Source organism: Oncorhynchus gorbuscha, linkage group LG03, assembly GCF_021184085.1.
Source record: "Oncorhynchus gorbuscha isolate QuinsamMale2020 ecotype Even-year linkage group LG03, OgorEven_v1.0, whole genome shotgun sequence".
Lineage (NCBI taxonomy): Eukaryota > Metazoa > Chordata > Actinopteri > Salmoniformes > Salmonidae > Oncorhynchus > Oncorhynchus gorbuscha.
In genome coordinates, this window is record NC_060175.1 from 51,855,432 (window position 1) to 51,872,146 (window position 16,715).

A 16,715-nucleotide genomic window follows, 5' to 3' on the forward strand; every position below is an offset into this window, starting at 1 on the left:
CCAACCGGTACCTTTTCCCCACCTCTGGATTGTTGACCTCTGCCTACCCTGACCCTGAGCCTGCCTGCCGTCCGGTACCTTTTCCCCACCTCTGGTTTACTGACTCCTGCCTACCCTGACCCTGAGCCTGCCTGCCGTCCAGTGCCGTTGCCCCGCCTCTGGTTTACTGACTCCTGCCTGCCTTGACCTGTCTATTTCCTGCCCCTGTCAAGTCAACGTGTCTGCATCTGGGTGGGCAGATTAGTGAAGTTACAAGAAAGTCAATATCAATATTTACAAATAATGTATTAAATTATCTATTAGGCTAAAGCAATCATGGGTTATTAAGAGGACCTACACCTAATGGTTTAAATTGCTTTACAAATTGTACTCCGGACACCAGAGATGGACTTGATGCGGAGGTTGGCTCAGTAAGCCATTTTTACATCCTAAAATATCTCATTTCCACAAGCCAGTTTTGGTTGCTTGGATGGTTATTCAGTATCACAATCAAAATCTTAGGGTATTGCAAAAATACCAGTCTTCCTTTAAAAAGCCAGAACGCAGTAATTCTTATGTTCTTGATAAGAGTCAATGACGGAATGGTACACTACAAGACATTACTACTGCAATTATTAGTTGGCTTTGCATCAAACCATGTTACCAAGTTTCATTGGTACTCATAAACATTCCATTGTTTACTCCTTCTTTACTGTATATCCTGAACAAATCCCTCTCTGAATGGTATGAATTAGTCTGTTAACATAACTAAGGGAACAGCTAACGTTCACGAGATTGTCCTTCTTTGCACAAAATTCACTCCATCCTCTCCATTATCCACAGAATGGGTAGTCCCAGTAAATGCATTTCTCAAACAACTCTTCCTGGTTCAGAGAAGTGAATTAAAGGCCATGTGCCTCTCTTCCCCTTTCACTTTGCCCTGCCGCCAGCCAGGGTGCAACAACAACAGAAGTCCTACACCACTTTCTTACTAGTGCATAAGGTAACTACAGAGTTGTGCATGACTAATTATGCTTTATCTAATGCAATGTAACTCATATAAGTTATGAACGGTACTGTATACCATGTAGACTGTTTCTCTCGGTTTAAAAGTGATCTCATGTTTAAAGAAGTGTCAGGGTATGAGAGAACCCATGTTGGTGTGTTTTGCAGGTATTTATGGGAAATTTATTGTAGAGTGCCGTGGTGTTATTTTATGAAAGCGGTCACTCCTCAATCACCACTGAGTAAACAGGCAAGAGGGTGGGTGACAGACAGTGGGGTAAATTATACAGTCTGTCAAAAGCAGTGTTGGGGAGTAGTGAACTACAAGTAATAAAACTACATTTTGCAGTAGCTTCAACTCTAGGTAGTGTGTTCATCAGTAATTAATTACTTTTTTTGCCATGTAGCGCTGTACTGTAGCTAACTACTGAAACTACACAATATGTTTTTGCAAAAATAAAATATATGTGAAGTAGGCAATAATGTCTATTCTTTTTTGGCATCAGACCTGCTTAATTGTCACTTGAAACATTGTTATTGTGTTTAATAGGCTAAATTACACATTCACATATGTTTTTGCATTTTGATTTCTATAATAGTTCCGACTTAGATGTGAAAATACTCCACTAAGTAGTTTTGATGTAGTGAACTACTTTTTCAAAGTAACTTCAGTTAAGCAAACTATCTTTTTCTAGTGGGTAGCTTGAGCGTAGCTTAAAGGGAAATTCCACCCTAAAACGATCTGTACATATTTGTTTCATTAGTCCATTGTTGACATAATCCCAAACTGTTTTGCTTGGCAGCAATCAAGTTTTCAAGATAGATCACTTTTTTCAAATGAAATCCTCCCCATATGATACATTCTGCAAAACGCAGCATCACATGATGCAAAATGCATCATATGGGGATGATTTCTGTATTTTGAAAGTTACAGCTTCAAAACATTTTCCTTTATCTTCTTCCAGCATAAAGTCATTGGTAGCTTGGTAAACTATATTTTCCAAGTAGCTTTTCCAAAAGTGCTCTCTTTTTTCCTCTGGCTAGTTGAGCAACTGTCTATATGTGGGTTTTGAGAATTTCTTCAACATTCTCAATTTGAAAAGCCATCTAAAAACTAATACCAGTGGGGAGGGCCTTCAACAAACAGCCAACTCTCTACACCGAGTTCCTTCAAGTGCACTAGTCACATGTCTGTGATTTAGCAAGCCAAATCAGTCTACTTTCTTTTCCTTGCCTCTGTTCATTTCAGGCAAAGCATAATTCAATATAGGCCCAGCTCACGCTAACTCCTCACGGGTCGTGTGTCTTTATCTGCAGCTCTGACAGAAACACTCAGCTCTTTCAGAGCCCTAAACTGAATCAAGTCTGGATTGTACCATTTGGGTGTCTTCCCCATCCCCCAGGGCTCCAATCAGGACCTGTAAGGCCACTGTCATGGCTGTTTACATTATCTGATTGTCTGTCATTGTCTGTCATTCAGAATCATATATATCATATCATATATATAACTTCCAAAGTGATGATCACTGGGGTACTAAGCATGAGCATCTGTTGGTTTGTTAAAATGATGATGATCAGATAATGATACCAGTTCAGGTTCCTTTTTTGCCATTCTGACTGCCAAGCCCAAGATTGTGCAACTCCTCTTTAAAAGGATATGAAATATGGGACTTTCTTTCCCCAAGTGTTGATGGTGTCAGGGAAGTTGCAAGAAGTATTTGTCCATACAGAGGCAGAGCTGAGCGTTTTCCCCTGTGTGTGGCTGCTCGGCCATGGAAACCCATTTCATGAAGCTCCCGACAACAGCTCCCACTGGAATCATGTAGTAGCCAAAAAAGTGTAAAACAAATCTAAATATATTTTAGATTTTAGATTCTTCAAAGTTGCCACCCTTTGCCTTGATGACAGCTTTGCACACTCTTGGCACTCTCAACCAGCTTCACCTGGAATGCTTTTCCAACAGTCTTGCAGGAGTTCCCAAATATGCTGAGCACTTTTGGCTGCTTTTCCTTCACTCTGCGGTCCAGCTCATCCCAAACTATCTCAATTGGGTTGAGGTCAGATGATTGTGATCACTCTCCTTCTTGGTAAAATAACCCTTAAACAGCCTGGAGATGTAATGGGTCATTGTCCTGTTCAAAAAGAAATGATAGTACCACTAAGCGCAAACCAGATGGGATGGCGTATCGCTGCGGTAGCCATGCTAGTTAAGCGTGCCTTGAATTCTAAATAAATCACTGACATTGTCACCAGCGAAGCACCCCCACACCATCAAACCTCCTCTTCCATGCTTCACAGTGGGAACTACACATGCAGAGATCCTCCATTCACCGACTCTGCATCTCACAAAGATGGGGGTAGAACCAAAAATCTCCAATTTGGACTCATCAGACCAAAGGATTGATTTCAACCAGTCTAATGTCTATTGCTCGTGTTTGTTGGCCCAAGCAAGTCTCTTCTTATTATTGGTGTCCTTTAGTAGTGGGTTCTTTGCAGTAATTTGACCATGAAGGCCTGATTCACGCAGTCTCCTCTGATTCACGCAGTCTCCAAATGTCTGAAGAATGTTGCAATTTCTATTATGACAAACAATTCACCTGCATTGTAGAATAGATATATTATTGTTGGTTTGTCCTCCATACAGGTGACTGTAGTCAAGATGTCTCCATGCTGTTGGCTGGCTCTGTTGGCTCTCGTCCCCTTAGCTCTGACCACCAACCCTGGAGTCAAGGTCAAACTCACAGAGAAGGGCATTGAATATGGTAAGTGTAAAGCAAGGGCAATAGAGCTAAATGAGTGTGTTTGTGTGTTGTGATCATTCTGTCCCAATCCCCTGCTATCCTGTCTTGTTCACAGGCAAACAAATTGGGATGGCATCTCTGCAGCAGAAACTCAAGACCATGAAGGTCCCAGACCTCTCTGGGACAGAGCGAGTTGCTCCCATTGGCAAGGTCAAGTACAGTTTGACAGGGTAAGGGAGTAAATCCAATATATTGCATTGATCTGCATATCTCATGGAAATTTTTGTTGATATCATCAACTGTGCTGACAAATGTTACAGTGTTCACAATACTCCATTTAATCCTCCAGAATAACGATAGTGAATCTGGGACTGCCGTACTCTGCTCTGGCACTGGTGCCAGATACTGGAATCAGCCTAAGCATTACTAATGCCTTCATCAGCCTGCATGGGAATTGGAAGATCCGATACCTCAGTTTTATGTAAGTGCATCCTCGGGACCAGCTGGAGTGTCCCAAGCAAGCTGGAACTAAAGACTGCACACCAGTAGAGGCTGCTGAGGGGAGGACGGCTCATAATAATGACTGGAATGGAGTCCATGGAGTCCATGGAATGGTGTCAAACACAAAGACGTGGTTTCTGTATGGTCGATATCCCTCCGTTGACTCCATTCCAGCCATTATTATGAGCCGTCCTCCCCTCAGCAGCCTCCACTGCTAAACACCCAGTACATCCCCAGGACAAGGTTTGAACAACACTGTACAATTTTCTCTTGGGCCTGTCTACAAAACAAAGGACTCGATCCACAATCCTTATTTTCTCGGTAACAATCTAGAAAAGACAGTGGCTCCTTCGACCTGGAGGTGAATGGACTCACCGTCACTGACAGTATTACAATCAAGAGTGATGAGACTGGCAGGCCAACGGTCAGCAGTGTCAACTGTGTGGCCAAAGTGGGCAGTGCCAGCATCAAGTTCCATGGTGGAGCAAGGTAACGACACTATAAAGCTGCACAAGAAACTCCAGTCCACTAAAAACTTTGTGAGAATGCATGTTGCCGACTAAGGAAGCCTAATCAAACCGCAGTGTCATAAAATGATTGCAATGTGGATTTCTTGTGCTTTGGTTCTTGTTTCCCAGCTGGCTGTACAACCTTTTCAGTGCCTACATTGACAAGGCCCTGCGCAGTGCTCTGCAGAAACAGGTGAGAACTCAACCAATAACTCTCTTCCTCTCTGACTGATCTCACTTCCTCTTTGACTCAATTCACTTCAACAATCACAACTGGTTATTCTTCTTCTGTGCTCTTGGCAATAATAATCGCTGTTTCATTGTTACAGATCTGCCCCCTAGTGGCTGATACTATTACTGACATGAACCCACACCTCAAAACTCTCAATGGTATTTTTAAAATTTTAAAATTTCACCTTTATTTAACTAGGTAGGCTAGTTGAGAATAAGTTCTCATTTGCAACTGCGACCTGGCCAAGATAAAGCAAAGCAGTTTGAAACACAACTTGTACATAAGAACGTATGATAAGGAATCGATTAGTTCATTATTGTGTAATTCATAGACTACTAAATTGATTTAAAAATATAAATATATATTCTGCCATCTTGAAGTTCTAGCCAAAGTGGACAAGTATGCTGAAGTTGAATATTCCATGGTGACATCACCCACCATTTCAAATACCTCCATTGATTTCAGTTTGAAGGTGAGAACTCCCGATTATCTCACAACAATTGTATCCGTTGAAAGGTGTAAACAAGCAAGAGGCATAAAGGTCAAACCTCTCTCTCTCTGCAGGGTGAGTTCTATAACATTGGGAAGCACCAGGAGCCTCCGTTCTCCCCCACGCCCTTCTCCCTGCCTCCCCAGGTCAACAACATGCTCTACATCGGAATGTCAGCCTTCACCACCAACTCTGCAGGCTTCGTGTACAACAATGCTGGAGCACTTAGCCTCTATATCACCGATGATATGGTGAGGATTCCTTCACAACTGCAAACATGTTTGTTCCAGACTCATCTACAGAGTGATACAGAGTCCTCCTCTCTATTTTCCTCTGACAGATCCCTCCAAGCTCTCCCATTCGGCTGAACACCAGAACGTTTGGGGCCTTCATTCCAGAGGTGATAAACACAACCCACCATTGTCTTCATTTTACCTTACGATATTGAGAATAGTACAGAATGACATTACTGTCCCTCTAAGGGAGGATACCATGAGTGTTCTTCTCAGGTCAGAAGAGTGAAGATGTTCTTCTGTGCTCAGATAGCCAAGCGTTTCCCTAGCATGATGATGAAGCTGCTGGTGAAGACGGTGAAAGAGCCCACCATTTTCTTTGAGCCCAACAACGTGACTGTCCAGGCCCGTGGCAGCATGACAGCCTACGCCATCCAGCCCAACACCACCCTCTCTCCCCTCTTCGTCCTCAACATGGTCAGTCAGTCACTCAATCAGGAGGTAGAATGCCGTAGGTCAGACTGTCAGAGTGGTACATGACTCGACAAGCTCTATGTTCTCACTACAGGAGGGTAGTGTCAGTGCTCGACTGTACGTGGCCGGGGTGAAATTGGCCGGGGCTGTCACTCTGAACAAGTGAGTGTGATTGTCTACACGGGTGCAAAAGGGGAAGAAATAATTTTTCAGAAACTGACCAAAAGAATTGAATGCGGTCTGCTTTTCACAGAATTGAGATGACTCTGGAAACAAGTTATGTGGGACAGTTTCAGGTAAGAATGACATATTCAGAGCTTGTAACTTGAATATAATTTGCTTTTTAAACACTAAAACACACTGAATCTAAACACAAACAGGTTCGATCTCTTGACAACATCTTCCTGATGGTCCTGAAAGTGGCTGTGATACCAAAGGTCAATGGTGAGTGCTTTCCTTCCTTGATTATTTATATTTGAGTCGATCCATATTTTGGTGGAAATTGTGCACCAATATTGAATTTTAAAAGCCTGTTATAGTAAATAATGTGCTCATTAATATCAAACACGTGGAGAATTCAATAAATCTATCACTTCTTGGAAGATTTTAACCCATTTAATACCCTAATTTCTCCAAGTTGAATCATCATTGTAAAACCCTAGTTATTTTGTTGCTTCGACTTAGTCATTTCTGAATATTATTTATTTAATGTGATTAGTGATTCATTTACGTCTGTCCCTCATTTTAAGGTCAACCCTGAACTCTCGTATATGGTGAAAATATTCATTTTTTTAAATGTTAAAAGAAACATTGAACATCTAACAGTCAAATCATAGTGTAAAAGCAGGTGAGCAGGTTCTACATGTTTCAGCCATTTTCTGGTGGAAAACTGAGTGGGTCGAGCATAACACGTCAACCCCGTTACCCATAGACAGGCTAGAAATGTTCATAATTTCATTTTTTTATATTAACCCCGAGGTTGGAAAACACGTTTAATTTAATTTTATCTAAAGTATTTTTTGACTAAGATTCAGGGCCTTTTGAGGAGTGTACTGGTGGAAGGACACAAACTGTTTCTGCAATGATTAACCAGTGTTTTTATCCTATAGCTCGCCTAGAGAAGGGTTTTCCCCTTCCCTCTATTGGAAAGATGAACCTTGTCAACACTCAGCTGCAGGTCCTGAAGGTACATTATATCTAAGAGCTCAGTGCTACCATCATCTATCATTTACACTATCTCCTATACTATAAACAGTGTGTTTGTGTCCTATATTTGACAAACTACTGTGTCCTATATAAGCAACTACTGTTGCTTTTCTCTTTTCAGGACTACATGCTGATTGGGACAGATGTTCAGTTCACAGGATAAGTGCCATGTAAATCTCATCACAAATCAACAATCAAATCAAACCAATGAGACATGCAATTAACATTTAAAAATCTAAATGTATTACACATAGCAATACACCACATTCTTAAATATCTTTCAATCATTGCAGTATTCCACTTTTGTCCAATTTATAATTAATATATTTGTATAATTAAACAAATCACAATAAAGCTTTTTTAAATTTGTATTTTAATTTGACAAAAGTCTTCTTCAGTCAGTTGTCTCTGGATTGGATCTTTGTCGATGTTACATCTGCGTCGTGGTGCCACAGAAGACGTCCACTTCACACTCACTTTCAGGGTACAGAGGACTAGACGCCGTATCTAGCGACTGAAGCCAGTTGTCAGTAATGGTGGTGGTCAGGTAAACGTGCGGCTGAGTCACTCAGAGAGGTGTGGCTGAGGGCGTGTCCTCTCAGGCTCTGGGAATTGGCTGATTCTATCTGTATGGGAGACATGCCAGTCAGTCACAGTGCAGGAACAGCGCAGTTCGAAGCATGGTGCCCGATTACCTTTAAAATGGCTTATTTCTTGAAAATAACTACTTACGCCCTTATAAAGGACCTAAGCATTTAAATAAACATCCATCAAAGCAAAGCTTTTCATACATACAGTATAATTGAAAGAGAGAAGTCTTGCTGTGACTCCGTGTGATAGAAAATGTCGTATGAAAAAAAATGTCGTATGAAACAGCTACGGCTACGTGTACCTTGACCAGGACATAGTCTCCCGGGTTGATGGGAGAAGTGTGTGTGTCAGTGGGCTGACCAGCCACTTCCTGCCGAGGGAAAATCACCTTCACGTTCCCATCATTCCTCCCACACAGGTCCTGAGCTGATCTCTTACTCTCCTGGGGGGATGTGAAAACAAGGTTAATTGATATTGGAACAATGTGGGACAATTAAGTACCATTGCCTATATGTGACTTAAAGTGGGTTTTACATGAATCGCCCGGTGAATTTTTAATCCTCGTTGGCTCGACCTGCTATAATACTACATTAGGTCCGGTCTAAATCTAAGTCTGAGGTGTGGGGAGCAGGGGCTCACGGCTCAATTCATTTGATTTTAAACATGTACATTATGCTAATAGTAACCATATGAGTAGGGATAGGAGTTTCTCCCCATCAGGTCAGGTGGAAAGGCCAAGCATTGGGCCCAAGATATGAGGAGAGCAGAAGAAAATGGTACTCACTCCCTCCACTAGGACGAGCTGTGTTCTGCCGATGAGGGCGGAGTTGACCTTGGTGGCCTCCTCCCTGAACATGCAGATGAGCTCCTCGAGCCGCCGCTGCTTCACCTCCGCTGGCACGTCGTCCTGAAGACGATGGAACGCATGGGTTTTCTGGGAAAGAGGACACAGCAGTGTACACAGGATATACAGCATTAACACAATAAATTAAATTTAATTTACTCTTGAATATATTGTCTAATTTAGAGGGGCCTAGATTTCATAACACAAACTCTATGGGCCCCTGAAAAAAAAACTATGGTTGTGAAACCATGCTCTACACCAATGGTATTGACAGAACATGTGGAATCATGTCCAGTACGTTAATTGAGTTGAACGGACCTTCCGCATACTGTAGGCAAAGAGGAAGCCCACGTTGTAGCGCACCTCCCTGATCAGAGACAGGGTCTGCAGGTGGTCCTCTTCTGTCTCCCCACAGAACCCAGAGATGAAGTCACTGCTCAGGCTCACCCCTGAGACACACACAGGACTGAACCGTCACTGACCCAATGGCAATAAGACAGTTGGTGCTTTGAAAAGCACATTACACAAGATGCCATGGCATGCAGCCAATGTGCATAGCCAAACCGGTCTGCAGCGGTTAACTGAATTCACAGCGACTATTCATCACAAAGAAACGTATAAACAAGTTGAGGTGGTCTACCTGGGATTATTCTCTTGATGTTATCCACAAGCTCCAGGTAAGCCTCCCTACTATAACTGAAATTTCCAAAATGGACACAATTAAGACGACAAACATATTTGACTCTGTTCCATGGATCTAGTTCCATTTCTATTTGAGAGCAGAGTAAAAGCTGAAACAGAAGAGCTGTATTACCCCCTCCGCATGGCCTGTAGGACTGTGCTGCTGCCGCTCTGAGCCGGGAGGTGGATCTGCTTACAGATGTTCGCCCTCTCTTTTATCAGCTGCAACACCTACACCAGTGTCAAAATGTCCATGTCAACATGTCAATGCTGAGAACAATAAACTGGGTGGTTCGAGCCATGAATGCTCATTGGCTGACAGACCATATACCACGGGTATGACAAAACATCTATTTTTAACTGCTCTAATTACATTGTTAAGCAGTTTATGATAGCAATAAGGCACCTCTGGGGTTTGTGGTATACGGCCAATATACCACGGCCAAGGGCTGTATGCAGGCACTCCGCGTTGCGTAAGATCAGCCCTTAGCCGTGGTATATTGGCCATATACCACACCCCCCGTGCCTTATTGCTTAAGTATATCCTTCAATGGTCAAATGTTTACCTTACATTTTTTGCTTGTGATTAGTGTGTGTGTGTAGCAGTGAACAGAATAACAACAAAATGCATTCTTTACAATCTTAGACTATTAGAATAACAATATAATCCCTATACTATTAACATCAGTTTGCCTTTTGGACTCCATTTGTACCTCATCAGGGAAGTCCTTGGGATGAGGGGAGGTGAACCTGATTCTCATGTCCGGGTCTATGAGGGACACTCTGTCCAGCAGGTCAGCAAAGCGCAGGCCCCCGGGCCGGGCTCGGTATACCGTCCTAAAGCCCCGGCTCAGCTGGCCTGGCTCTGAACTACAGAACTGTTCCTCTGACGTGTCCCTGTAGCTGTTCACATTCTGACCCAACAGGGTCACCTCCTTCACGCCCTGGTACAGAACAAAACCACAGTAATGCTAAGAATAGCTTAAGCCTGCATACAGTCTATTAAGACACAAACAAGAGAAGTATCTGCACACCTGAGAGACATTTAAAACACCTACCTGCTCTGACAGGATATGGACTTCCTCAAGGATAGAGGACACTGGTCGACTCCTTTCTCGACCTCGAGTGAACGGGACAATGCAGTAGCTGCACATGTTATCACATCCTCGCATGATGGACCTACAAACCAGAGAGGGACATGAGAATGCAGGATCAAGGCCAATTTCCTGTATTCGATTCTATATGTAATTCTAGGGTCCTGTGTAACTCATCTGATTGTCAATGGTAAAATGCACCAGAGTACATTGAACCTGACGAATAAACACTTGCCTAGCTGTACAAGATGTGACAGACAGTCAGAGAGACACTCACACAAAAGCGCTGTAACCCTGGGGGGAGTGGTGAACTGGCATGACATCAGCATATGTCTCCTCTAGAGATAGCAGCACGTTGCTAGCCTGCTGACCACCATGGGCCACAGACAGGAGGCGAGGAAGGTCCCGGTATGCATCTGGACCAGCCAGAACATCCAACAGCTTCTCCCTCTCCAGCAGCTCAGACTTCAGCCTCTCGGCCATGCAACCTGGGACCACAAACATACAGGGGATCAGAGCCAGCACGTATGCTGTGTTGATCCTAGAGTGTCGGTTCAGACAGAGACATCAAATGTATCATAGTCACAAGTCAGACTGTAACTCATTCACCTAAGACTCCAATTTTCATGGGTATGCGGGTCTTTAAGCGTCTTTTCTTTATGGCTGTGAGTTGCCGTAGTCTGTTCCAGATTGTTTGTTCGGCTTTTTCTCTGTGCGAAGCAGAGCAGGGAAAAGCTTGCTTGAGTATGTTGAAAGTTCAGTGAACAAAACTTAAGGAAAGATGCCTCCCTCTGTCCCAAAAAGACTTGGAACTTTACCTTATGGAGCATGTAACAAGGAGGACAACATCAGCCTGAAAGAGATAAAAAAAATATTTATTTAAACCACAGGTTTCTGTCAATAGAAATATTTGGTCATGCACATTTTAATCCTCCTAAAAAGTGAACGTCATGCACCTCAGCGACATCACTTGTGCGTTGATATCCCTTCTTCTGCAATATTGACCAGGCAATTTCTGTGTCGTTGACGTTCATCTGACAGCCATAGGTTTCAAAACACACTGTAAAAATGCATTATTTCAACGGTCATTAATTAATGGAAGAATATTTTTTTTTTATCCGCGATGTTAATGTGCAGTGCACAAACCTGTCCTAGAATTCCCACTTTCTGAGTCCTCAGGAAGATAGGCATGCTTGTCAGTGTCTATCAAATCATCAGTGATAACAGGTTGCTGTTTGTTGATAGAAGCTCCCTTGACAAAGTCATGAAATCTTGGACCTGTGGCTATTTGAGTCTTGAATTTTTCTGCCCTGCTCTCCTCGTTTGAATGAACGCTGACTGGCTTTGAACAACACAATCTGTGTTGCAAGCTCCATCTAGGTAACCATTGTTCAAAAGTAAGAAAAATCGATCTTAAACGGTTGGTGTTTCTCATATTTGTCAAATAATAACCTCAATTACTGCGCCATTTTTTGCGATGGGTGAAATTGTGAAAACAATGTTCAAAATAGCTAACGTTAGCCAGCTAGTGGCTTGACATCTGAAAAAGAGCCCTCCGAAATTGTACTCAGCATGTGCTGCAGCTTTCGTATGTCATAATTCTTCTTTCTGCATATGAACTTGTCGGTTGAATACTAAATTTGCCCTATTGAAGTCGTTTTAATCCTCAAGTTGTCATTCCGTACACAAAGCAATTCGCTAGCGTGATCTTGTGTAAACAACTGCCGTCTATCAATCGCGTCCTCAAGGACGTACAATATTGCGGTCCGTCTTGAACCAACTATTTTACAAAAGGTTCCACTGTGACAGTGCCATCGTTGTGCACCTTGAAGGAATCTGTACTTAACTACAGAAAAACTGTTCCATTAATATACATTATATTTCAGATGTATTTAAACAAATAAAACATATAGATATTATACGGACATGCTTCCTGTCCCAGACCTGTTATTTGACCATGCTGGTCATTTATGAACATTTGATCATCTTGGCCATGTTCTGTTATAATCTCCACCCGGCACAGCCAGAAGAGGACTGGCCACCCCACATAGCCTGGTTCCTCTCTAGGTTTCTTCCTAGGTTTTGGCCTTTCTAGGGAGTTTTTCCCAGCCAACGTGCTTCAACGCCTGCATTACTTGCTGTTTGGGGGTTTAGGCTGGGTTTCTGTACAGCACTTTGAGATATCAGATGATGTACGAAGGGCTATATAAATACACTTGATTTGATTTGATTAGATATATGACCAATGAAAGAGAAGGGAGAGAAATCTAAAGCATACCTCAACCAGTACGGTGAAAGGAAGAGAGAGAGAGAGAGAGATAAAGAGAGCGATAGAGGGGGGGAGTGGGACACACAGACAGGCAGAGAGGTTAGAGTGAATTTAACATCAGAGGTGATGTCATTGGTGTCTTTGATGGTTTGGTTTAAAAGGTTTATTCAGAGAGTGATGTCCACAAAAAGCTGTTCCAGCATTTCTTCTGAGATGATGACCTGAACTGACATCAAGGACTGCGGGAGAAGGACCCAATAGAATAATCTCACACTTAATCCAGGTAACTTTAAGGTAACTATCTTTATGTTTCAGATGTGATAGTGTGTGTCAAGAAGACCATTTGATGATATGATTGCATACATTGATATTGTAACCTTTTTAACTATATGTCAATCACTTCTTAAAAATAAATATAACATTTCTATTGTTAACATCAATCATACATGGATGTTTAGGTATCAAATGCAATCACTACACATTTGTGCTTTAATTATTTATTGGCTGGAACATCAAACAAAAATATATATTACCTGAGTAAAGTTACCCATGTAGTGGATAAAGACATTTCACATTATAGCAAATATTTACTTCAATTTAGTTACACTGAAAAATCCATACTTCATCTTTGTAAAAGTAATCATCAGAACAATATAGCAAAGCTTCCTCTCCAAGAGAACTCAATGTCTACTGCAGTGACATCAGATCAGGGGCCAACTGGCTTCAGCGTATTTTCTAATGTAATTTTAACCCATTTCTTCTTGTTTTCTAGAACTAGTCATGATGATGGATCGAGCTGTACTGCTCGTTTTCTGCTGTCTAGTGATGTCTGTATCAGTTGCCCCACTCTACCCATCTATTAGGTAAGAATCCAATCAATCTGCATGACAGCAATTTTGTTTAAACATTTAAAGTTGTTAATAGCATTAAAATGTCAAAAATATAAACCAACATGCTAATTTGACAAATATTGTATCTAACATGGGTTGCATGACCAATTGTCCAATATAATTATTTCGAAAAAGTTTCTGATAATACATTTTAAGTTTGCTATCTAAGAAAAGCATGCTGATACTACTTGAGTTTAAATAATTAAATATTATGATTGCAACTGTTAAAGCTCACTAACCATAATGAACTTGAATACGAAAGAGTGATTTATGATTCTAGTAGATTACTGCTAGAGCATCCAAAATAGTTATGTCACTTGTCATATGATTAAATTACATTTTTTATCAATTAGCTTTTCACGAACCCCTAGTAGCTATGTCAGTAGTGGTGTGCATTGTCTTTTGAGTGACATTTACAACACTCCAATGTAACTGTTCTAATACCAATCTCTGTGGAACAGCAGCTAAACCCCCTCAGTAAAATATGTTACTAACCCTCTTGTTAAACAGGCTAATGACGCAGAGCTTGTTGAGTGGAATGATCCACACCTGAACTGCAGTTATCCCCCCTACTCTGCCCCCAGTCTCCTTGACCCAGGGGCCAGGTATACACAAATAGTCTCTGCTAGCTCCCTTTCCAAGAATTCAATTTTCACCCTGTGCTGCTGAAAAAAATGATGTAATGCTTCATCCCACTGATGGACGAGCTAACAATGGAATGAACATGAGGTGTGGTCAGTAACAGACAAAGACTGGACTGCCAAGAGAGAGCAGAAAGAAATAGAGAATAACTGCAGCCAGCAGTCTGTCTCTGAACATGATGCTTTAAATCTATCAGGGGTCAGTGTGCCTGTCATAGTGTGCCCTGTCTTTTTGTTATGCTAACAAGGGTCAAGATGTCTGGATTAGTCACTAAAATGTGTAACATTTGCACAGCACATTAATCACAGCATTCGGGGGCAAAGTATGAGACTATTGTTCTGCATATCCGGAAAAACACATCTACTGAAAATGATCACTTGACCTAACTACAATTAAGATAATAGCATTTGAAGTATGGTTGTTGTTTACGATAACATTTTTTTTAAAGTTTATTTTGAATGTTATCTTTATAATTCCCTATAAAGATTAGAGCTGCCCAGACATTTTTGTTGTTGCGATTTCACTTGGTTTTGCGAAAGTTACCGCACCGGTAATACACTTCCTCATGCTTGTCCTGCAGTTGCAGAGATAAAACATGAAAAAGCCTCCATAAACACCCAAATATGTATTTTTAGAAACGGCAACGCTCTCGGTATAATGATGCAGCTCTATCGATGTTATACTCATGAAATTGTTATTCCGAATTTAATCTAAGTGACTAAAGCCCACTGGGCACAGACGTCAGTTCAACGTTTAGTTTTGATTTACATTTGGATGAGCTGTCAACTAATGTGAATTCAACAAAACATTTCACCGTGTAATTGGATTTAGGTTAAAAGTTGGGTAAAAACAAAAAACACCTAATGCCCTTACCTTGATGACTTTTTGCAAATTCAATCAGTTGATTCAACTTCATCACATAGATTGAGGGTTGAAATGTGGAAACAACTTTGATTCAAACAGTTTTGCACAGTGGGTGGACACATCATACCATATTTATGTGACGTGTTTTCCCCCCAGGTTTGGTCAGAGGGACACGTCCATCCTGATGACCTCTATAGAGCATCCCATGCAACTGCTGGAAGAAAACAGCACTCCCTTGACGCAAAAAGCCGAACTGCGGTCAGTGCCACCCCAAAATCTGAAATAGCTTTTGTTGTTATACAACAAAAAGGTATCACGGCAATGACTGAACTTTCAAATTCTACACATCTATCCATGAAATGATCATGTGCTCCCTCCCATCTTTCAGATCAGGAAGACATGCTGATGCTATCTTTACCAACAGCTACAGGAAGGTTCTAGGTCAAATCTCAGCCAGGAAATTCCTACAGAGCATCATGGGAAAACGTCTACAGTGAGTAGTGGCTGTTTATGCAATCTGTCAGTAATGATATACTATAGTTAAGCAATAAGGCCAGAGGTGTGGTATAAAGCCAATATACCGAGGCTATAGGCTGTTCTTTGCACGACACAACGCGGAGTGCCTGGACACGGTCCTTAGCTGCAGTATTTTGGCCATACATCAAACCCCAAGGTGCCTTATTGCGATTATAAACTGCTTACCAACGTAATTAGAGCAGTAAAAATAAATGCTTTGTCATACCTGAGGAATACAGTCCGATATACAACAGCTGTCAGCCAATCAGGGCTCAAACCACCCAGTTTATAATTAAGTATAGAAGCACTAAAAATTTTCATACTGTACTTATTCTATTCTTTTTTTTCAAACCCAGAGAAGGCCGGAGCTATAATGTGAAATGCCAGTCAGACATTTACGAGGGCACCTACAAACAGGATCTGACATCTGTTCAGAGAAAACAGAGTTACAGAGGACAGCAAAACAATTTCAAGATGCCAAGGTACAGTTCCCACCCAGTACATGGTTTTGAAATCATGATCTCACTGCAGACAAGTTCTGTAAGCCTTCAGAGCATACACGTTGCCAAATTGTAATCTGTGAAGTGTATCTCGTGGAAATGCATAGTTGTGATTGAACTGACAACCCTACTTAATGTTCTCTTCCAGACTTCTATGTAGTGAATGTAAGCGAGGACAAAGTGAAGACAAGAAGTGTTTATCTCCAACCCTAATGACCTGAAAATGTCAAAATAAAAAATTAAGCTATTTTACTATCAAAGCTTTGAGTCAAGAAAATCAATGTCCCTCAGTTCATACACTCTGGCAAACAATTGTACTAAAGGATATGTAACCAGTTTTCACAATAAAGCAACGAGATTTGATATGAGTCTAGTGCATTAATCTTACTTCCTTCTACCAACTGAAACAAATGCATTGTAGAGGCACTATTATTTCAAGTACTTGAGTCTGATA

The 16,715-nt window shown here is 41.5% G+C and overlaps 3 protein-coding genes across 6 annotated transcripts; 2 read left to right on the top strand and 1 right to left on the bottom strand.

Annotated features, from left to right (window-relative positions):
- The first annotated feature begins 857 nt into the window (after positions 1-857).
- On the top strand, positions 858-7,747 carry LOC124031518 (bactericidal permeability-increasing protein-like). The gene is made up of 16 exons (XM_046342848.1): positions 858-982; positions 3,629-3,746; positions 3,841-3,955; positions 4,075-4,206; positions 4,560-4,715; positions 4,865-4,928; positions 5,065-5,125; positions 5,348-5,439; positions 5,532-5,708; positions 5,798-5,857; positions 6,000-6,167; positions 6,259-6,326; positions 6,418-6,460; positions 6,545-6,608; positions 7,274-7,350; positions 7,492-7,747. Exons 2-16 carry the CDS (start codon positions 3,644-3,646, stop codon positions 7,531-7,533), a joined length of 1,422 nt encoding a protein of 473 aa, XP_046198804.1. The 5' UTR covers positions 858-982; positions 3,629-3,643; the 3' UTR covers positions 7,534-7,747.
- cdk5rap1 (CDK5 regulatory subunit associated protein 1) lies at positions 7,036-15,402 on the bottom strand. 3 transcript variants are annotated; one of them, XM_046342847.1, is made up of 13 exons: positions 15,255-15,402; positions 11,537-11,640; positions 11,399-11,433; positions 11,190-11,290; positions 10,858-11,068; positions 10,545-10,665; positions 10,200-10,430; positions 9,620-9,717; positions 9,446-9,501; positions 9,124-9,254; positions 8,746-8,895; positions 8,263-8,403; positions 7,036-7,996 (listed from the first exon to the last, which is right to left on the bottom strand). In XM_046342847.1, the coding sequence occupies exons 1-13, from the start codon at positions 15,295-15,297 to the stop codon at positions 7,898-7,900; spliced, it is 1,521 nt and encodes a 506-aa protein (XP_046198803.1). In that variant the 5' UTR covers positions 15,298-15,402; the 3' UTR covers positions 7,036-7,897. The 3 variants fall into 3 exon arrangements, with proteins under 3 accessions (XP_046198803.1, XP_046198802.1, XP_046198801.1); XM_046342846.1 differs by lacking the exon at positions 15,255-15,402 and adding an exon at positions 11,727-12,344 and having other exon boundaries at positions 8,746-8,868; XM_046342845.1 differs by lacking the exon at positions 15,255-15,402 and adding an exon at positions 11,727-12,343.
- Positions 12,869-16,618, top strand: ghrh (growth hormone releasing hormone). 2 transcript variants are annotated; one of them, XM_046342852.1, is made up of 6 exons: positions 12,869-13,143; positions 13,622-13,712; positions 15,402-15,503; positions 15,634-15,738; positions 16,118-16,243; positions 16,410-16,618. In XM_046342852.1, exons 2-6 carry the CDS (start codon positions 13,630-13,632, stop codon positions 16,480-16,482), a joined length of 489 nt encoding a protein of 162 aa, XP_046198808.1. In that variant the 5' UTR covers positions 12,869-13,143; positions 13,622-13,629; the 3' UTR covers positions 16,483-16,618. The 2 variants fall into 2 exon arrangements, with proteins under 2 accessions (XP_046198808.1, XP_046198807.1); XM_046342851.1 differs by having other exon boundaries at positions 12,870-13,132.
- Positions 16,619-16,715: the final 97 nt, after the last annotated feature.

Bases quoted from the DNA above. Each gene is read 5' to 3' on its own strand.
- LOC124031518 (XM_046342848.1), top strand. From the start codon at position 3,644: ATGTCTCCATGCTGTTGGCTGGCTCTGTTGGCTCTCGTCCCCTTAGCT. The intron at 4,716-4,864 runs GTAACGACACTA...CTTGTTTCCCAG, and splicing joins AAGTTCCATGGTGGAGCAAG to CTGGCTGTACAACCTTTTCA. The intron at 6,609-7,273 runs GTGAGTGCTTTC...TTTATCCTATAG, and splicing joins TGTGATACCAAAGGTCAATG to CTCGCCTAGAGAAGGGTTTT.
- cdk5rap1 (XM_046342845.1), bottom strand. From the start codon at position 12,015: ATGAGAAACACCAACCGTTTAAGATCGATTTTTCTTACTTTTGAACAA. The intron at 11,434-11,536 runs GTGCATGACGTT...TATCTCTTTCAG, and splicing joins GCACAAGTGATGTCGCTGAG to GCTGATGTTGTCCTCCTTGT. The intron at 9,502-9,619 runs GTAATACAGCTC...TGGAAATTTCAG, and splicing joins CTACAGGCCATGCGGAGGGG to TTATAGTAGGGAGGCTTACC.
- ghrh (XM_046342852.1), top strand. From the start codon at position 13,630: ATGATGATGGATCGAGCTGTACTGCTCGTTTTCTGCTGTCTAGTGATG. The intron at 15,739-16,117 runs GTGAGTAGTGGC...TTTCAAACCCAG, and splicing joins ATCATGGGAAAACGTCTACA to AGAAGGCCGGAGCTATAATG. The intron at 16,244-16,409 runs GTACAGTTCCCA...GTTCTCTTCCAG, and splicing joins AACAATTTCAAGATGCCAAG to ACTTCTATGTAGTGAATGTA.